The sequence below is a fragment of the Hylobates moloch genome, unplaced genomic scaffold (assembly GCF_009828535.3).
Source record: "Hylobates moloch isolate HMO894 unplaced genomic scaffold, HMol_V3 SCAFFOLD_8, whole genome shotgun sequence".
In the NCBI taxonomy this organism is placed as follows: domain Eukaryota; kingdom Metazoa; phylum Chordata; class Mammalia; order Primates; family Hylobatidae; genus Hylobates; species Hylobates moloch.
The window spans coordinates 119,419,384-119,434,934 of NW_026652283.1; the positions used below are offsets into that span (position 1 = coordinate 119,419,384).

Sequence of the window (15,551 nt, forward strand, 5' to 3'; positions counted from 1 at the left end):
GGAGACAGCAGAGCCCGGAAAGGAACCAAGTCCTGAGGTTTTGCAATTAAAATTTATGATGGGGATATGAAAAAAATTGTTGGATCATTTCAGAAATGTTTGCTAATCTTTTACCAAAAATGTCATTTACATATTGGGAAACTGATTGCGAAGGCTTTGGTTAAGATAAAGCCAAAGTAAATTTTGGTCCATCTCGACCTTGAACCAGTTTGGAAAGCTGAACAAGAGTTTTTGGATTATTTGGGTTTTTTTTTTGGCTTTTTTTTTTTTTGGTGTATGGGAGGGCATAGCGAAGATACGGTAGTGTGTGAACGGGAAGTATAGCACAAGCTGAGGAAGTTTAGCATTTGAAAAGTATTGCCTTTAAACATGCACGTATAAATACCTGCCTGTAAAAGAAAGAAAAAATTTTAAGATGCATGTAAAGGTTTAGATAATCTGGTTATATTTTATATATCTATATATAAGTATACATGTTTACTAATCTACATTTCTTTCAAAACTCAATCTCTGCATTTGAATCAAAAATAAACTTTTATGGCTGAATCGGAGGTGAAATGATGGGCAAACCAGGAAACAGAAACTGCTAATTCGATTAATAATAAGCCAGTCACACAATTTCTAAACTGCCTCTAATCCAAAAAACCTCTACCTTTTCTAATCTCATACTGATTATTCTACGAGATGACAAATTCTCAATATGACCTCCTCCAATCCTCAACAATTCTTGAAGGAAAAGAAAAAGAAACTTCTAAGGAAATTCTTTAAATGCTGAATTTCTCTGGCAGAGCCATGTGTACAAGATTAAACAACACTTAATCCTCCAACAGCTCTAAGGCAGTGGCTTACAACCCACAGCGTACATTACAATCACCTGGAGGACTTGTTTTAGAGATTGTTGGGCTCCAACCCCAGAGTCTCCGATTCAGTAATGGGGCAAGGCCAACCCAGGTGATGCTGCTGCTGCTGTGGCAGGTGGGGGCACTTTGAAAAGCGCCGCGCTAAGGTAATACTAACGTGTGGCCCTCGTACTGGGAAACCCGTGCTGTCTGCAACAGAAACTGAAACATTTTGAAAACTTTTATGGCAATTTACCATTACATGGCATCGAAGCACGTGAACATTTTTCTAGTATTTCACCCTTATTGTATTTTCCCAAAGTACTTGTGTGAGAACGACTAGAAAGTTTTCCAAGTTTGAGGAGCATCGCTTTAAGCTGACCCAGCCAACAGCAGCCCCTGCCCCTCGGGGAAAGCGGGGCCGACCTAGGGCACGAGTGGGGACTAGGGGTGACTCTTGCAGCCAGAACACTGGTCTGAGACGCAGTTCCACACTTAAGGTTTTCATCGTCTCGCCTCATTCCAGCGTTTCCCGGGACAACACTCGCAGCAGCCCCGCTGCAGGTGCCCTGGGTCCCGGCGGCCGGAGCAGAGGAGACAAGAAAGGAGAGCGCAGGCACAGCGCCGCGGGCGCCCGCGAGCAAGGGCAGACCCCAGCAGCACATTTCCTGACCAAAACTTGGGGCCGCCACGGTATGCACTGCGGGTAAGTGAGACCGATGCACTAGACTCCTTCAAACTGCCCAGTTTAGCTCCAGAAGATGAGAAGCCAAAGACAAAGCGACGCCAGTGTACCCCAGCGTCGCCCCGGCCACTGCCGGCGCCCCTTCGCGCCTGCGCAGACCCCCACTCCGCGACCCGCCAGAGGCCAGCCCACGGCTTCCTTCCGGGCAGCGGAGGGCGCGCTGCCGCCGGGCATAGGCGCGCATGCGCAGCGTCGCCGCCCGCGCCCTCCGTGTGGCCAGTGCTTACCCGCTACAAGGGTTTGTTCCTTCCGGTCCGGCAAGGCCTCCTGGGGGCTGACGATGTTCGAGGCCGAGTTGCCCATCCTCGGGACGGGAAACAGTCTGTGGAGGAGGAGGAGCTGGCGAGCCCTCCGGGTGGCCGAGAGCATGGGAGGGCGCCAGCCGAGGGGTGGTCCCAGGGGACGGCGCTACCGGCAGCGGAGCCGCCGCTGGAACGGCAGAGAGTGGGGTCCGCGGCCGAAACCGGGGGGCGGCAGGGGCGCGGGCGGGCGCGGGGCGCTGCTGGCACGGCTGGCGGCCGCCCGTAATCGAGGTTGCCCAAGGACGGGGCCGTACCGGCTGTCACCGGGGGCGTGTTCCTTCCCTGGACGGGGGGTGTGGCCCGGCGAGTTCCTGAGGTTCTCTCGGGACGAAGTTCTCGGGCAGAGAACAAGTGCGCTCCTGTCGTACCAAGTACGTGAACAGGCAGAGGCCAAAAAACAGCGTCGAGCCTTTGGGGATGGGGTTTGATTTTAAAGTTGCTGCCGTGTCGCCCCGACTTCGCAGTTTAACAGTGCCCAGTAAGATAGAAGACTTGCCTTGCAGCCAGCTAGAGTGTCCGTTTTTATTGGAGACATTGTCATGACGGCCATCAGAAGGATTCCTATTCGTCCAAAGTGAAAACTAAGCACAGTTCTCAAAATGCGCGGAATAGGGAAGATGAATTCAATATTAAGTTATATATTTAAGCCCATTTTGCAGGGGCCAAAATACGGGAGCAAGGCACCAACAGCACCATTAAGGCAATGTAGGTGGACTTAATGGTGGTGGTGTATCGTTCTTGTTTCTCAGATCATAGGAGATGACATTTGTTCCTATGACATTCTCAAACTAAATGTAAAGTGGTTGGAGCCAGTTGAGTGACTTGGGAGTTAAGCTGTGAGATTTTGGTTTAACACATGTTCTGCCAAAATGGCCAAGTCGTCTTAGATAAGGGAAGGATCTTCAGATTAGCACCCACAGAAAGGAGGCTTTCACCCAGCTTCCTGCATGGATTTAGTTACCACTTCGTTTTCATGTGGTCTGGACTATAAGGAGGGCAGGAGGCTTAGCAGTGCTGTAGTGTAGAATGCAGTGTGTTGCCAGGCATAGAACACTAAAAAGGCTCTAACATTGATTTTGTACTTTCTATTTCCCCCGGGCACAATGATGCCTAAACTGTTTGTTATTGCTATGAGGCTATACCAAGTCGGTTCCACAGGCCTTTCATGAAAACATCACCAGGAGTCACTTCCAGGCTTGCGAAGGCCTGGTCACTATTAAGGGTCTGAAAAAATAGTCATTATGTCAAAGACAATATTTTGTGTTTTTCAGTTACTTCTTTTTGATACATGCTGATTTGTCTGTGTTTTGTGGTTGATTGTATGAAGTTTCACATGGTAGAAATACTCTGCAACTAAGAGCTGAAGAATGTTTAGTGTGAAGAAATACGTACTTGGCATGATGGCTCATGCCTGTAATCCCAACACTTTGAGAGGCTGAGGCAGGAGGATTGCTGGAGGCCAGGAGTTCGAGACGCCATCTTTACCAAAAAAAAAAAAAAAAAAATTGTTTTTAAGTAGTTGGGCATGGTGGTGTGGTAGCGCACACCTGTGGTCCCAACTACTTGGGAGGCTGCGGCAGGAGGAACCCTGGAGCCAGAGAGGTAGAGGCTACAGTGAGCTATGATCACACTGCTGTGCTCCAGCCCAGGCAACAGAGCAAGACCCTGTCTCAAAAAAAAAATTAATTTTGATGTTAAATGAAAAAGTAAAACAGAAATGCAGTGTGTGTGTGTCTAGTATATATGAAAATGCGTGTACTCCCAGTTGCACACCCACTGAACACCTGGAAAAAAATGCAAGTTTTTTTTTTGTTCAGAATAGTGGGATTCTACTGATTTTCATTGTCTTTAAACTTTTTTAAGTGTTCTATATTGTTACAACGTTCTCAAGTGTTCCAATGGCTGTTACTTTTATATTTATAAAAGAATAAGCATTTTTAAAGAACAGATATATCTTATTTCAAAAACAAGGGTTTTCATTTACCAGAATAGCTGCAAGAAAAGTTACATTGAGTTTCTTTGGTTTTTTGAGGAAAGAATTGAACATTTTTGCTTTCAGTGATGCCTTTTTCACCACTAGGACTTCCTTTTCTTCAGACATTCCCCCTAATCCAGCGGTCCCCAACCTTTTTGGCACCGGGGATGAGTTTCGTGGAAGACAGTTTTTCCACAGACGGGGAAGGGGAGGTGGGGGATGGTTTCGGGGTGAAACTGTTCCACCTCAGATCATCAGGCGTTAGTTAGCTTGTCATGAGATGTGTGCAGCCTAGATCCCTCACATGCACAGTTCACGGTAGGGTTTGTCCTCTGATGAGAATCTAATGTCGCTGCTGATCTGACAGCCACATCTAACTTGGGAAGGTGGGAGATGAGGTTCTCTTGCGGAGTGACTATAGATACAACGAATACTTGGATATTTGGTAGTTCTAATAATAAAACAAGAATATTCTTTGGACAACTGTGTCACTCTACTCCTCTGGCCCCTTGAATATCCATGGATACCCTTGTGACACATAGAACACACCCTGTTTGAAGAGAGAAAACCCAGAGTTCTAAGCAGTTACTGCATCCAGCTCAGCGTCCACGATCTAAAGATGTAACAGTCCCTTACAAGTCTGATATAACTCCTCATGGTCCAATGACCTACAGAGTAAATTGTTATTTATTCCCCTTTCCCTTCCCCACACAGCCAGTATGCAGTGGTGAAGTAGGACACGAAAACTAATGTGGAAGAAGAGTGAGGACAAACTAGTAGTTCTTTGTCTAAGCAAATGTGAAGAGCAGGTTAGACTGCAAAGGTAGTGAAGTAAGTTCTTGGTTAGACCCCAGTTCTGTTTTCCAGGGGGAACTCCGGTTTGTTGCATCTGAAGGTACTGTCTTTACCCACTGGGAGGTTCTTACCCATGATCCATGATTCCATCTGAAGGGCATGCTGAAGACTGTGCTCCATGAGAGGCTACACATCTTTTTATATCCAGTTTCTTACTGGTGCACTTTTGAGGGATTGTGGGTTACTTTAGTAGGGTCAGATAGACACAGGCATTGGCAAGCTAGGCTTAATAGCTTGTCAGTTCACTTTTTAAAAGATACTGAATGGATTTCTTATCTATTTGTTCCTTGTATAGTTCCTTTTACAAATAACCACAGATACAGATCTCAATTAGTCATATTTCTTATGCCTAACTACTCTTCATTTTTATTTATGAGACTCTCTCATATCTCCTGTACCTACTAACGTAATGGCTATATGCTTGCACCCAGCAAAAACGGCAGGCTTGGTTAGGAAGGCAGTGCCCTTAATATGATCTCTATTGCTTGTCTGGCTTCCGTTGTCCAGCAGAGAACACTTTGCTGATGGCCTTTGAGAAGCGCCTTGGGTCACAGTTTTATCTTCTGCTGTCAGAAGTGTAATAGTTACTGGCTTTATCAAAACTAGAAGGCTTGAAATCACCACTCAGTCAATTTGTATTGCAGACGACAGGCAGAGAACTCCAATCTTAGCATAGCTTTATTTCCTTCCAGCTCTGTTAACAAAATGACTAGTTTTTACCTGAGTTCATCTTTCTCATAGTACTTTGCTAAAGAGACAGGAAGAAGTCAGTATTCTCTCACTGACCCAGAGATTCACTCCCAACCATTTTCCCTGCTACTACAGATTCAAAGAGCAGGTAGTCTGCCTGCTAAGGTATTGAGTTGACAGTTTTATCAAATGTCTTGTGGCGGGGGGAAAAAAAAAAGGAGGGGGGTGGTCACCAGCTTTTCACCTATAATACTGGTGCTGCCTGTCAGTTAAATTAATACCACATAATTTAGGTTAATGTCATGGTCTCTACAGAAAACCTGGAGCTAATACTGGTTTAGCAACTTTGCAGCTACAAAATCTATATGCAAAAATCGTATAAGAGAAAATAATGGAAATCAAAATTTTTAAAATACTACTTATTAACATCAAAAATATTTAAAATGGCCGGGCGCGGTGGCTCACGCTTGTAATCCCAGCACTTTGGGAGGCCGAGGCGGGCGGATCACGAGGTCAGGAGATCGAGACCACGGTGAAACCCCGTCTCTACTAAAAATACAAAAAATCAGCCGGGCGTGGTGGCGGGCGCCTGTAGTCCCAGCTACTCGGAGAGGCTGAGGCGGGAGAATGGCGTGAACCCTGGAGGCAGAGCTTACAGTGAGCTGAGATTGCGCCACTGCACTCCCGCCTGGGCGACAGAGCGAGACTCCGTCTCAAAAAAAAAAAAAAAAATTTAAAATTTGTATCTAACTGAAGATATGTTAGACCTGCACGTCAAAACCGCAAAACATTGCTAAGAGAAATGTAAAAGACCTAAATAAATGTGCAGCTGTATCATGTTGGTGGATCCAAAGCCTCAGTATCGTTAAATGCCAGTGCTCTCCAAAATAACCTATAGATTCAACACTGTCTTAATGAAAATTCCAGCAGGTTTTTTAGTAGAAATCGGCAAGCTTATTCTAAAACTCAGGTGCAAATGCAGAGGACCTACTATAGCCAAAAACTGAGGAGTCCAGTTCCAGTCCAAAATCAGGCCTGACCATGGCAATTGTAAAGGCTTTGCCTAGCAGACCTTAGAGGGGAAAGCTGCCCTGCTCACACCAGATGTAGAGCACAGGCAGTGAACTGCAGTCTCTGAAGGAAGTTGCAGTCAAGGACTCAGGCCTTACCCCAGGCCAGCCATGTTTATAATTATATCTGCATTTTGAGCCCAGAAACCTCCATTTGGAGGCCTCTGTATTGGGGGACAGGGTGCAGGAGAGTGTTTAAGACATTTCTGCACTCTGAGTCAGTACTCATGGGTCTTCCCATCCTCCCTCCCTCCACCTCTATAGGACAGCAGGAGGCTACCTGAGTTCAAGATTTACTATAAAGCTATGATATCCAGGAAAGTGTGGTGTTGACCCCAAGAGACACAGATTAATGGAACAAAACAGTCCAAAAAAAACAAACCTTGCACATACATGGTCAGTTTATTTTCAACCAAGGTGCAAACGCGGTTCAGTGGCTTCTAAACTTCAAAAATCTTCGTTGTTTCTAAACTGCCCAGTCTATGGGACTCTATTATAGCAGTCTGATAGACTTAAGACAGTGAGAAATGGAGCTTTTATTGTGTTTAAGCCACTATGGCTTTGAGTGGCTCAATGGTTCTTAGACATCAGCATACACCAGAATCACACGGAGGGTTTATTAAAACAGATTGCCCGACCCCAACCTAGAGTTTCTGATCCAGTAGTTTGAGTTAGCCCTGAAACTTTGCATTTCTGACAAATTGCCAGGTGATGCTGGCACTGCTGGTCCAGGCAGCAAACTTTGAGATGTATTGTTCTGGTGGAACCCACACCCAATATGCTGGCCCTCAATAAACATGCCTCTAGAGTCCCAGAATCTGTGATTATTCTCAGCTGCCTTCACCCATTCCAGGTTGCACACTGAATCCAAAAGTAACAGTGTTGAAGCTATCCTTGCTGAATATAAAGAAATTTGGAACATAACCAGAAACCATGGGAAGAGCTAGGAAATACAGGATATTCAACAGCACCTGATAGAATCTGTTGGACCCTCAAAATCTAAATTCCAGAACCTAAATAAAAACTCTTTGCAGTAGTCTATGATTTTCCGAAATTACAGCTAAAACTTTAACATTTTTTTGAAATCTACATCACATTAAGCTCTGATTATTATTATTATTTTTTTTTTAGTCATTCCTCTTCATAGACCAAGCGTGTTATTGAATCAGATCAAAAACTGTGGAGAGGGTAAAGCAGAAACAAAAACCCTCACAGGGGAATCTTAACATTTTGAGGGGTAGCAGTGCTCAGCAGTCAATACACACAGGTGGTGACAAGCAGACTATTTGGAAACCAAAAAATATCAAAGATGCTGTAGGAGAATGTACAGGAAAACTTTCAAGTATATAAGTTGAAAATGATGATGCAGAAATGTAGAGCTATACGACATGATGTCTTTGCATATTTACTACCATTAACAATGTGAAAATTTAGCACATTCCAAGAGAATGTGTTCTTAATCAAACTTCAAAACTGACCCATCAAAGCCAATAGTGCAAAGCACCAAATACCTGTGGATGTACTCCTGGGAACTAAAACCGAAATACTTTTGGAGGTTGCAAAGCTGCTGTACTGTGCCAGTGTCCTTTCCTATACATGTATGATGGCTTGAGTCAGCTGCAGGGCAGGGGGCTCAATGAGAGCTTTGTAAAGACAGCTCTTCACTTCAGCTCATTAGCTTTGGTAATAGGCAAGTTTGTTTCCCATTATAATTTGATCATTCTTGTGATGAATTCAATGCCAGTTCTTAAAGAACTCTTTTATTTCTGTACATGAAGCTAATGTTTACCTTGGAAATGTTGCAAAATTATATAAGAAATAAAATATATTTTGAAAATTAGAAAAAAAAGCCCAAGGCCTTTGGAGGTGTCCAGTGAGAGATAGCTCTACACTTGTTTCCTGTGTGCCTGGTGAGCTTGCCTCAGCTGTCACCAGTGTCCCTGCACTGCCCCCATCAGAGCACCTGGCCCTGCTGACTCCATGCTGTGGCCATTCCCTGGGGTTCAGGGTCCCCCTGCTTTAATCAGACTCCCCCGTAGGTAGCCTGGTGCATTTTCTCTCTGAGCCTCTCCCCCCACCCTGAGGAATTCAGGATCAGAACCCCCAAACTGGGTGAGAAAATAATTTAGGGACAGGGTTCAGCACTGCACAGACTGGCATAGTGGCAGTAGTAAGTACTGAATTCCTTTTTCACTCCCTTGCCTACTACTGATGACTCCCCAGTGCCCCAATCAATACACTTTCAGCACTTTCCTGCTGTTTGGTGAGTACTCTGCCCACCTCGGAAGATGGGGAGCCCTTGACAACCTTCCTCACCCTTGATAGAGAGGGTGTCTCTTTCTCTGTCTTCCTCCACCCCAGGCTGGATTAGACTCCCCCAACAAATGACTTCCTATCGCCATGCATCTTTCCTTCAGAGATCTCGTCAGAAACATCACTGGGGGGCCAGGCGTGGTGGCTCACACCTGTAATCCCAACACTTTAGGAGGCCGAGGCAGGTGGATCACGAGGTCAAGAGATAGAGACCATGCTGGCCAACATGGTGAAACCCCGTCTTTACTAAAAATACAAAAATTAGCTGGGTGTGGTGGCGTGCACCTGTAGTCCCAGCTACTTGGAAGGCTGACGCAGGAGAATCGCTTGAACCCGGGAGGTGGAGGTTGCAGTGAGGCAAGATTGTGCCACTGCACTCCAGCCTGGCAACAGAGTAAGACTCTGTCTCCAAAAAGAAAAAGAAACGAAAAGAAAAGAAAAAAGAAACATCACTGGGGGCAATAATATTAGCACCAACCTCACAGGTTTTTTCTTTTTGCTTTTTTCTTGGCGAGGATTAAATAATGTGGGGAAAGTGCCTAGAATAGTGCTGGACACATAGGAAGCCCCCGATGCATGTTAGCTAGGATTATAATACACAATTATCCATGTGATTGTTTGAACTCCATCTCCTCCTCTGGACAGTAAGCTCCATGGCAGAAGGAATTGTGTCCGTATTTTGCTTATTGTTATATCCCAATAGTAAGCATTCACTCAATGCTGGCTGAGTGGGTGCATGAATCACTAAAGGCCCTAAGTCTTCCTCATCCATTCTCCAGGATGTCTAGTGGCCTCTATGCAAATTGAATTCCTAGTCTCTTATTTTGTTATCTAAGCATTCTCTCGTTAGTATATGAATTAAACTCCTTCATGCATACACACCTTTCAGACATACATCACAGAGACCTTCCCCCTCTCCACCCCCACAAAGGACACAGGTAGAATTTAGTTTTGTAAATACTGTTATTTGTCAACATTATCTTTTCTAACTACTTACTAAAAATGTATGACCATGAAACATGCTAATCCAAGTGAATACACTTAACATACTGCCTAATAACAGCTATGATGATGATGATTGTCTTTATTATAAGGACATGAGAAGCCAAGAGCACTGGACTTCCATTGTAGGACATAGAAAACATTTGCTGAGTAAATGAACAAATGGTGAGGTGAATGAATATCCAAGAGGTGGCCTGGATTGTAATCTAGTTCTAGATTAACCAGTTCTGTGACCTTTGAGAAGTTATTTTCTGTCTCTTTATTTTTCTCTTTTGTGAAATTGAGGGTGCAGTGAGGAAAAAATCAGAAATTCTCTAAATTCCTTGATTCACCAGCTATTTTATTTTATTTTATTTTATTTTATTTTATTTTATTTTATTTTATATTTTATTTTATTTTATTTTATTTTATTTTATTTTATTTTATTTTATGAGACAGAGTCTCACTACATTGCCCAGGCTGGTCTCAAACTCCAGACCTCAAGCAACCCTCCCACTTTGGCCTCCCAAAGTGCTGAGATTTCAGATATGGGCCACCATGCCTGGCGTGAATCACCAACTTTTTAAGCTGAGAGGGCACTTGGCAGATCTGTCAGTTAATAGGTTGTTCATCAACTTCACCCAGAGTCTAAAGATATATTGCAAAGTCATCCAGCTTTGATAAATTAGACTGATTCTTAATGCAGAAAACAATACCCCTAGGCACATAGTAGACTCTCAGTAAGCTGTGGGTTGAATGAATGAAGCAGTGAATCATATGGGATTATCTCATTTAAAACTGCTTTATGTTGATTCATTTAAAAATTATCAGATAACTTATTTCACTAATATTTATCAATGATAATTCTATTAACTACTTGTACGAAAATAACTCAATCCCTTAATCATATCTTTCTTGGGGACATGTTTGCCCTCAGAGTACATAGACAGTAGACTTTTTTCCTTCAGCATGTTACTTTAACAAAATGCAGTTATTTTAGGGTCTTATTAAGTGTGCATGCACACGTGTGTGTGTGTGTGTGTGTGTGTGTGTAGAAGAGAATAGAAAAAGCCTGAAAGAATATATCCAGGCTGTTAACAGTAGTTGTCTCTGATGGTAGATATACAGATAACTTTCACTCTTTTCTTAATTTTTTCTTTTATAATAAGCATTTTTCAATTCAGAAAAAAATAGTAGTTTCATAATTCACTTATGAAATAGCCTGGACTCAGGACATATAAGCCAGCTAATTAAATTTTTTGCTTTCTAATTTTAAAAATGGTATCATTCTTTGAGAACAGTAAGTATAAAGAAGAAAACATCAACGACCTTCTATTGCCGTAGATCAGATCTCCCGTCCACCCCTTCCACACGTATAGAGGGTACCCCAAGCTTCCTGCTGATTTCCAGTGATGAAAAGCATGGTCCAGTTTGGTCTATACTTAGAGACTTCACTCGGGTCTGCTTTAATACTCACTCCCTTCCCCACTCCCAGCCCAGCATGGGTCCAGCTTCCCTCCTGAAAGACACAAATTGGGAGGAGATCTACTTTTCCTTCTTTTTTCTCCCTGGAATCAAGCTCTTCTAGGATTGGGGCCTGGGAAGGGGGATGGAAGAAATGGCACAGGCCTTTCCTTAACTGGCCTGCCAGCGTGCTTCCCTGTGGGTTGCTCTGCTGGCTTCTCAGGTTCACAGCCACTGGCGTGGGAGCTCTCCATGTGGGGTGTGTGAACACTCAAGCGAGCCTCCCCATGCATGTCACCTTGACATGGGAGCTCCACCACCAGGAAACCTCCTCCAAAGGTTCTGCAGCTTCTGCTCCAGAGGCACAGTCCACAGTGTCTGGCTGCTCGGAACCCCTTGCCCCAGGAATCCTGAGCTCATGAGCATTACAGAGGCAAGGTAAATTGAGCTAAGCTACCATAGCTTCTAGTCCTTTAGTTCTAGGGGAGCTTATACCTGCTTACGTTGCGAAGCAGTGGGACTACTCCTCCTTCGTCTCCATTCTCCTTTTCCCTGCTAAGAAAAGCAGAGAGCAGACCTACAGGGTACGGGGTTTCAGTAGAAATTTCCCCTGAGGAAAAATGCTGATTCCTCATTCTTGCAGACCTACCCCATCTGTGGGCAATTCTAGTCCCTTTAGCTTTGGAGGAGTGGGCAGACCATTTGAGATTCCAATGCATCTCCTGCTCCCCAGCCATCAGCCTTTTGCTTATACACACTGGAGAGATTTGACTTCTTGATAGACTCTGAGCAGTTAGACCCCATTTGTTTGAAGATCTCTTTTGACTTGCGGTATCTGATGTCTCTCTGCCCTAAGCTTGGGGTCCTTTTTGCCAACTTTAGGGAAACAGGTGAAACTTCCCTCAACATAGTTATATAAATATCATATTCAGATTGATGGGCAACAAAATGAAAGCAAATAATCCAGCTAAGCATGGTGACTCATGCCTGTAATGCAATGATTTGGGAAGCTGAGATGGGAGGATTGCTTGAGGCCAGGAGTTCAAGATCAACCAGGGCAACATAGCAAGATTCCACCTCTACAAAAAATAAAGTTGGCCAGGCATGGTGGTGCATACCTATAGTCCCAGCTACTCAGGAGGCTGAGGTGGGAGGGTTGCTTGAGCCCAGAACTTTGAGGCTACAGTGAGCCATGATTGTGCCACTGCATGCCAGCCTAGGCAGCAAAGCGAAACCCTTGTCTCTAAAAAAAAAAAGAAAATAACCCAAAATGTCAACAGTGGTGATCTAATGAGATTGAGAGTAATTTGTATTTTTCCCATTATCTTTTTTACTTTCAAATTTTCTCTTTTTTAAAATTATTTATATATAATAGTTGTACATATTTTGGGGGTACATGTGATATTTTGATACTTGTATACAATCAAATCAGTGTATTACTTTATAATAATCAAATGAGGGTAATTTGGCTATCACCTCAAACATTTTTCTTTGTGTTGGAAATGTTAAAATTATTCTCTTCTATTTTAAAGTACGTTCTAAAATTTTCTAGAGTGAACATGTTATCAGAAAGTAAACAATTTTTTTTTTGAGACGGAGTCTTGCTCTGTTGCACACACTGAACTGCATTGATGCAATTTCAGCTTGTTGCAATCTCTGCCTCCAGGACTCAAGTGATCCTCCCACCTCATCTCCCCAAGTAGCTGAGACTATAAGTGTGCGCCACCGTGCCTAGATAATTTTATTTTTTGTAGAGATAAGGGTCTTACTGTGTTGTCCAGGCTGGTCTCAAACTCCTGGGATCAAGCGATCCTCCCCCCTCAGCCTCCTAAAGTGCTGGGATTATAGGCATGAGCCACAGTGCCCAGATGTAAACAGTTTTATTTAACAAAAAAAAAATTAGTGTAAACATGAGCTGTAGGTTGGTAAAAATAAAAAATAATTAGGCTATCTTAACCTGTACAATTTTTTAATTTTAATCTCAAATACGGGGTTACTCCATTAAGCTAGATTTTGTCTCCTTTAATTTATTCATGCCTCAAAAAGAGAAATAAAATTTCTGCTTTATCAAAGAAAACTTTCTTTCTACACCTTCAGAAGAAATTAGTGCTTTTAAAAGTTAATTATCCAATTTTAGTTTATGTTGAAAAGAGGTCTGGTACTCTATTGAGTTTCTTTTCTTAAGTTCTCATTAGCAAATAAATATTTTTGAATTGCTAGCTAGTAATTATAAAATGTGTTATGCCCTCCACATTGTGGAGGAAGCTTTTCTGCATTCATTTATACTGACTTCAACTTTTTGTTTGTTTGTTTGTTTTTTGGAGATGGAGTCTGGCTCTGTAGCCCAGGCTAGACTGCAGTGGTATGATCCCACCTCTCTGCAACCTCCACCTTCTGGCATCAAGCAATTCTCCTGTCTCAGCCCCACAAGTAGCTGGGATTACAGGCACATGCCACCGTGCCCGGGTAATTTTTGTATTTTTAGTAGAGATGGAGGTTTCACCATTTTGGTCAGGCTGGTCTCGAACTCCTGACCTCAAGTGATCCGCCCGCCTCAGCCTCCCAAAGTGCTGGGCCTACAGGCATGAGCTACCATGCCCAGCCTACTGCAATCTTTATTCGGAGGTTTAAAAATGATGTGATATTGAATATTTCCAAAGGCCTCTTTAGTATATATTTTTTTTAAAAAGGCACTTCAGCTTGACCTAGTATTTTAATTTACTAAAAAGGCTAACAAGGTTTGCTATCTCCATGTTAACAGAATTCAAAATCAGGATCTCTAAATCATGGGTCTATTTTTGAGCTGGGGTACCTACCCCTAGTATATGTGTCAAATAAATGAGTGCAAATATCTTTAACTAGGTTTACATTTCACTATTTACATTCCAAAATAATAAACAGGCATATTCCAAAAATTTCTCCCAGTACAGAGCATCTAGGGTAAAAAAACAAAAGAGCCACTTGAACATATCCTGCCAGTGGGGTATATCCCTCACATCTTTTTCTACATAGGTTTATTTTTAAATCACCTCATTAAAACTTTCAAATCTAATCTGATAATTTTGGCTCTGGTTTTCATATGTAAATACCATCTAAAATACATTTTGATTCATAAACACTATAGCTGTTTAGGTTTGCTTCGTTTTATTTCATCTTTTATTCGTTCTGCCTGCAGATAATACGCAGAAATTTTCTAGGTCACAATTATTTTTTCTTCAGAACTTCTCCTTGAAATGGTAACCAGTGCCAGTACACACAAAGAGGAAAGAAATTCATCTTTACTTCCAGGCTACCATACATTTTTCTATGCTTAGTAAGCTGTGTTTCGTGCCTCATATGCTTCTGTAAGCCTCTCATAAGGTTTAATTTAACTCAATAAATATTTGTGGAATTGAATTGAATTTCAGTAATTATTCCATAATCTTAAAGCATGTAGATACCGGAAGGTAGAAGGATAATATACCGTTTAGTGTTTGCGCTTTGAAGGTTGCCAGACCTCTACAAGCTTATTGCTGAAGTCAGGTGATACTGATAAGTGGGTTTTGTTAGTTATGTGGGGCTCACTAGAGAGCCGTTTAGTTCCTTTCCAATCACTGCTTTTTTTGGTCCCAGATTTCCAAGCTAAAAACCTCAGTTGGAAATAAATTCATTTCCTTAAGCCATCTGGTGGCTTTTACTTGTAACTACAACATCAACTAGTGGCCAATCATAGAATTATCATATATGCCGAATACTCATGGGTTCTGTCATTTTCTCACCGTGTCTCCTACAAGATGTGTTGCGATGAAGTGATACCCAAGTAATGTGTAGATATTAGAAATCCAAGAGAAATCTTTATGGTTCTAATCTCGGGCCACTTTAATATCAAGAGCAACATAGTAAAGGCTGTCGATGATGGGGTAAGAAAAATCACATTAATTTATTATAATTATAAAATACAATTCTTGTTAAACATCCTTTAACATGCCAGGCAGTGTACCTAGATTTGGGGGCTGTAAAAATTAATATGCAAGAGCCCATGTTCTCAGGGAATACCGGCAAAATGATAATATAACAGGGTATTATAATAGACCTGTCAAGGTAGAGTTGGGGAAACCCTTGACTTTTACCCCAGATTGAAAACCAGAGAATGGCCACTAGTTCCTCTTGAGATTTGCAACATACCCAAAAATAAAGTCAAAGTTCTTTTTTGGAATCAGCTCACATGATGATGCAGCTGTAAGTGTGGTATGTAAGTCGGTATCCTACCTTCTGCAAAAGCCAGGAATAGTCACATCTTTGTATAATGCATAATCCTCAAGGTCATGTTACTCCAAG

General features: G+C 42.6%; 1 protein-coding gene across 4 annotated transcripts in view; it reads right to left on the minus strand.

The window, feature by feature from the left end:
- MSRA (methionine sulfoxide reductase A) overlaps positions 1–2,859 on the minus strand; it is a 374,966-nt gene extending 372,107 nt beyond the window's left edge. The window contains exon 1 of one of the 4 annotated variants that reach the window (XM_032162486.2): positions 1,812–2,859. In XM_032162486.2, coding sequence (XP_032018377.1) covers positions 1,812–1,953 — 142 coding nt within the window. In that variant the 5' untranslated portion in view covers positions 1,954–2,859. The remainder of the gene's footprint in view (positions 1–1,811) is intronic. The other 3 variants (XM_032162485.2, XM_032162487.2, XM_032162484.2) reach the window with 3 other exon arrangements.
- Between the last annotated feature and the right edge of the window lie 12,692 nt (positions 2,860–15,551).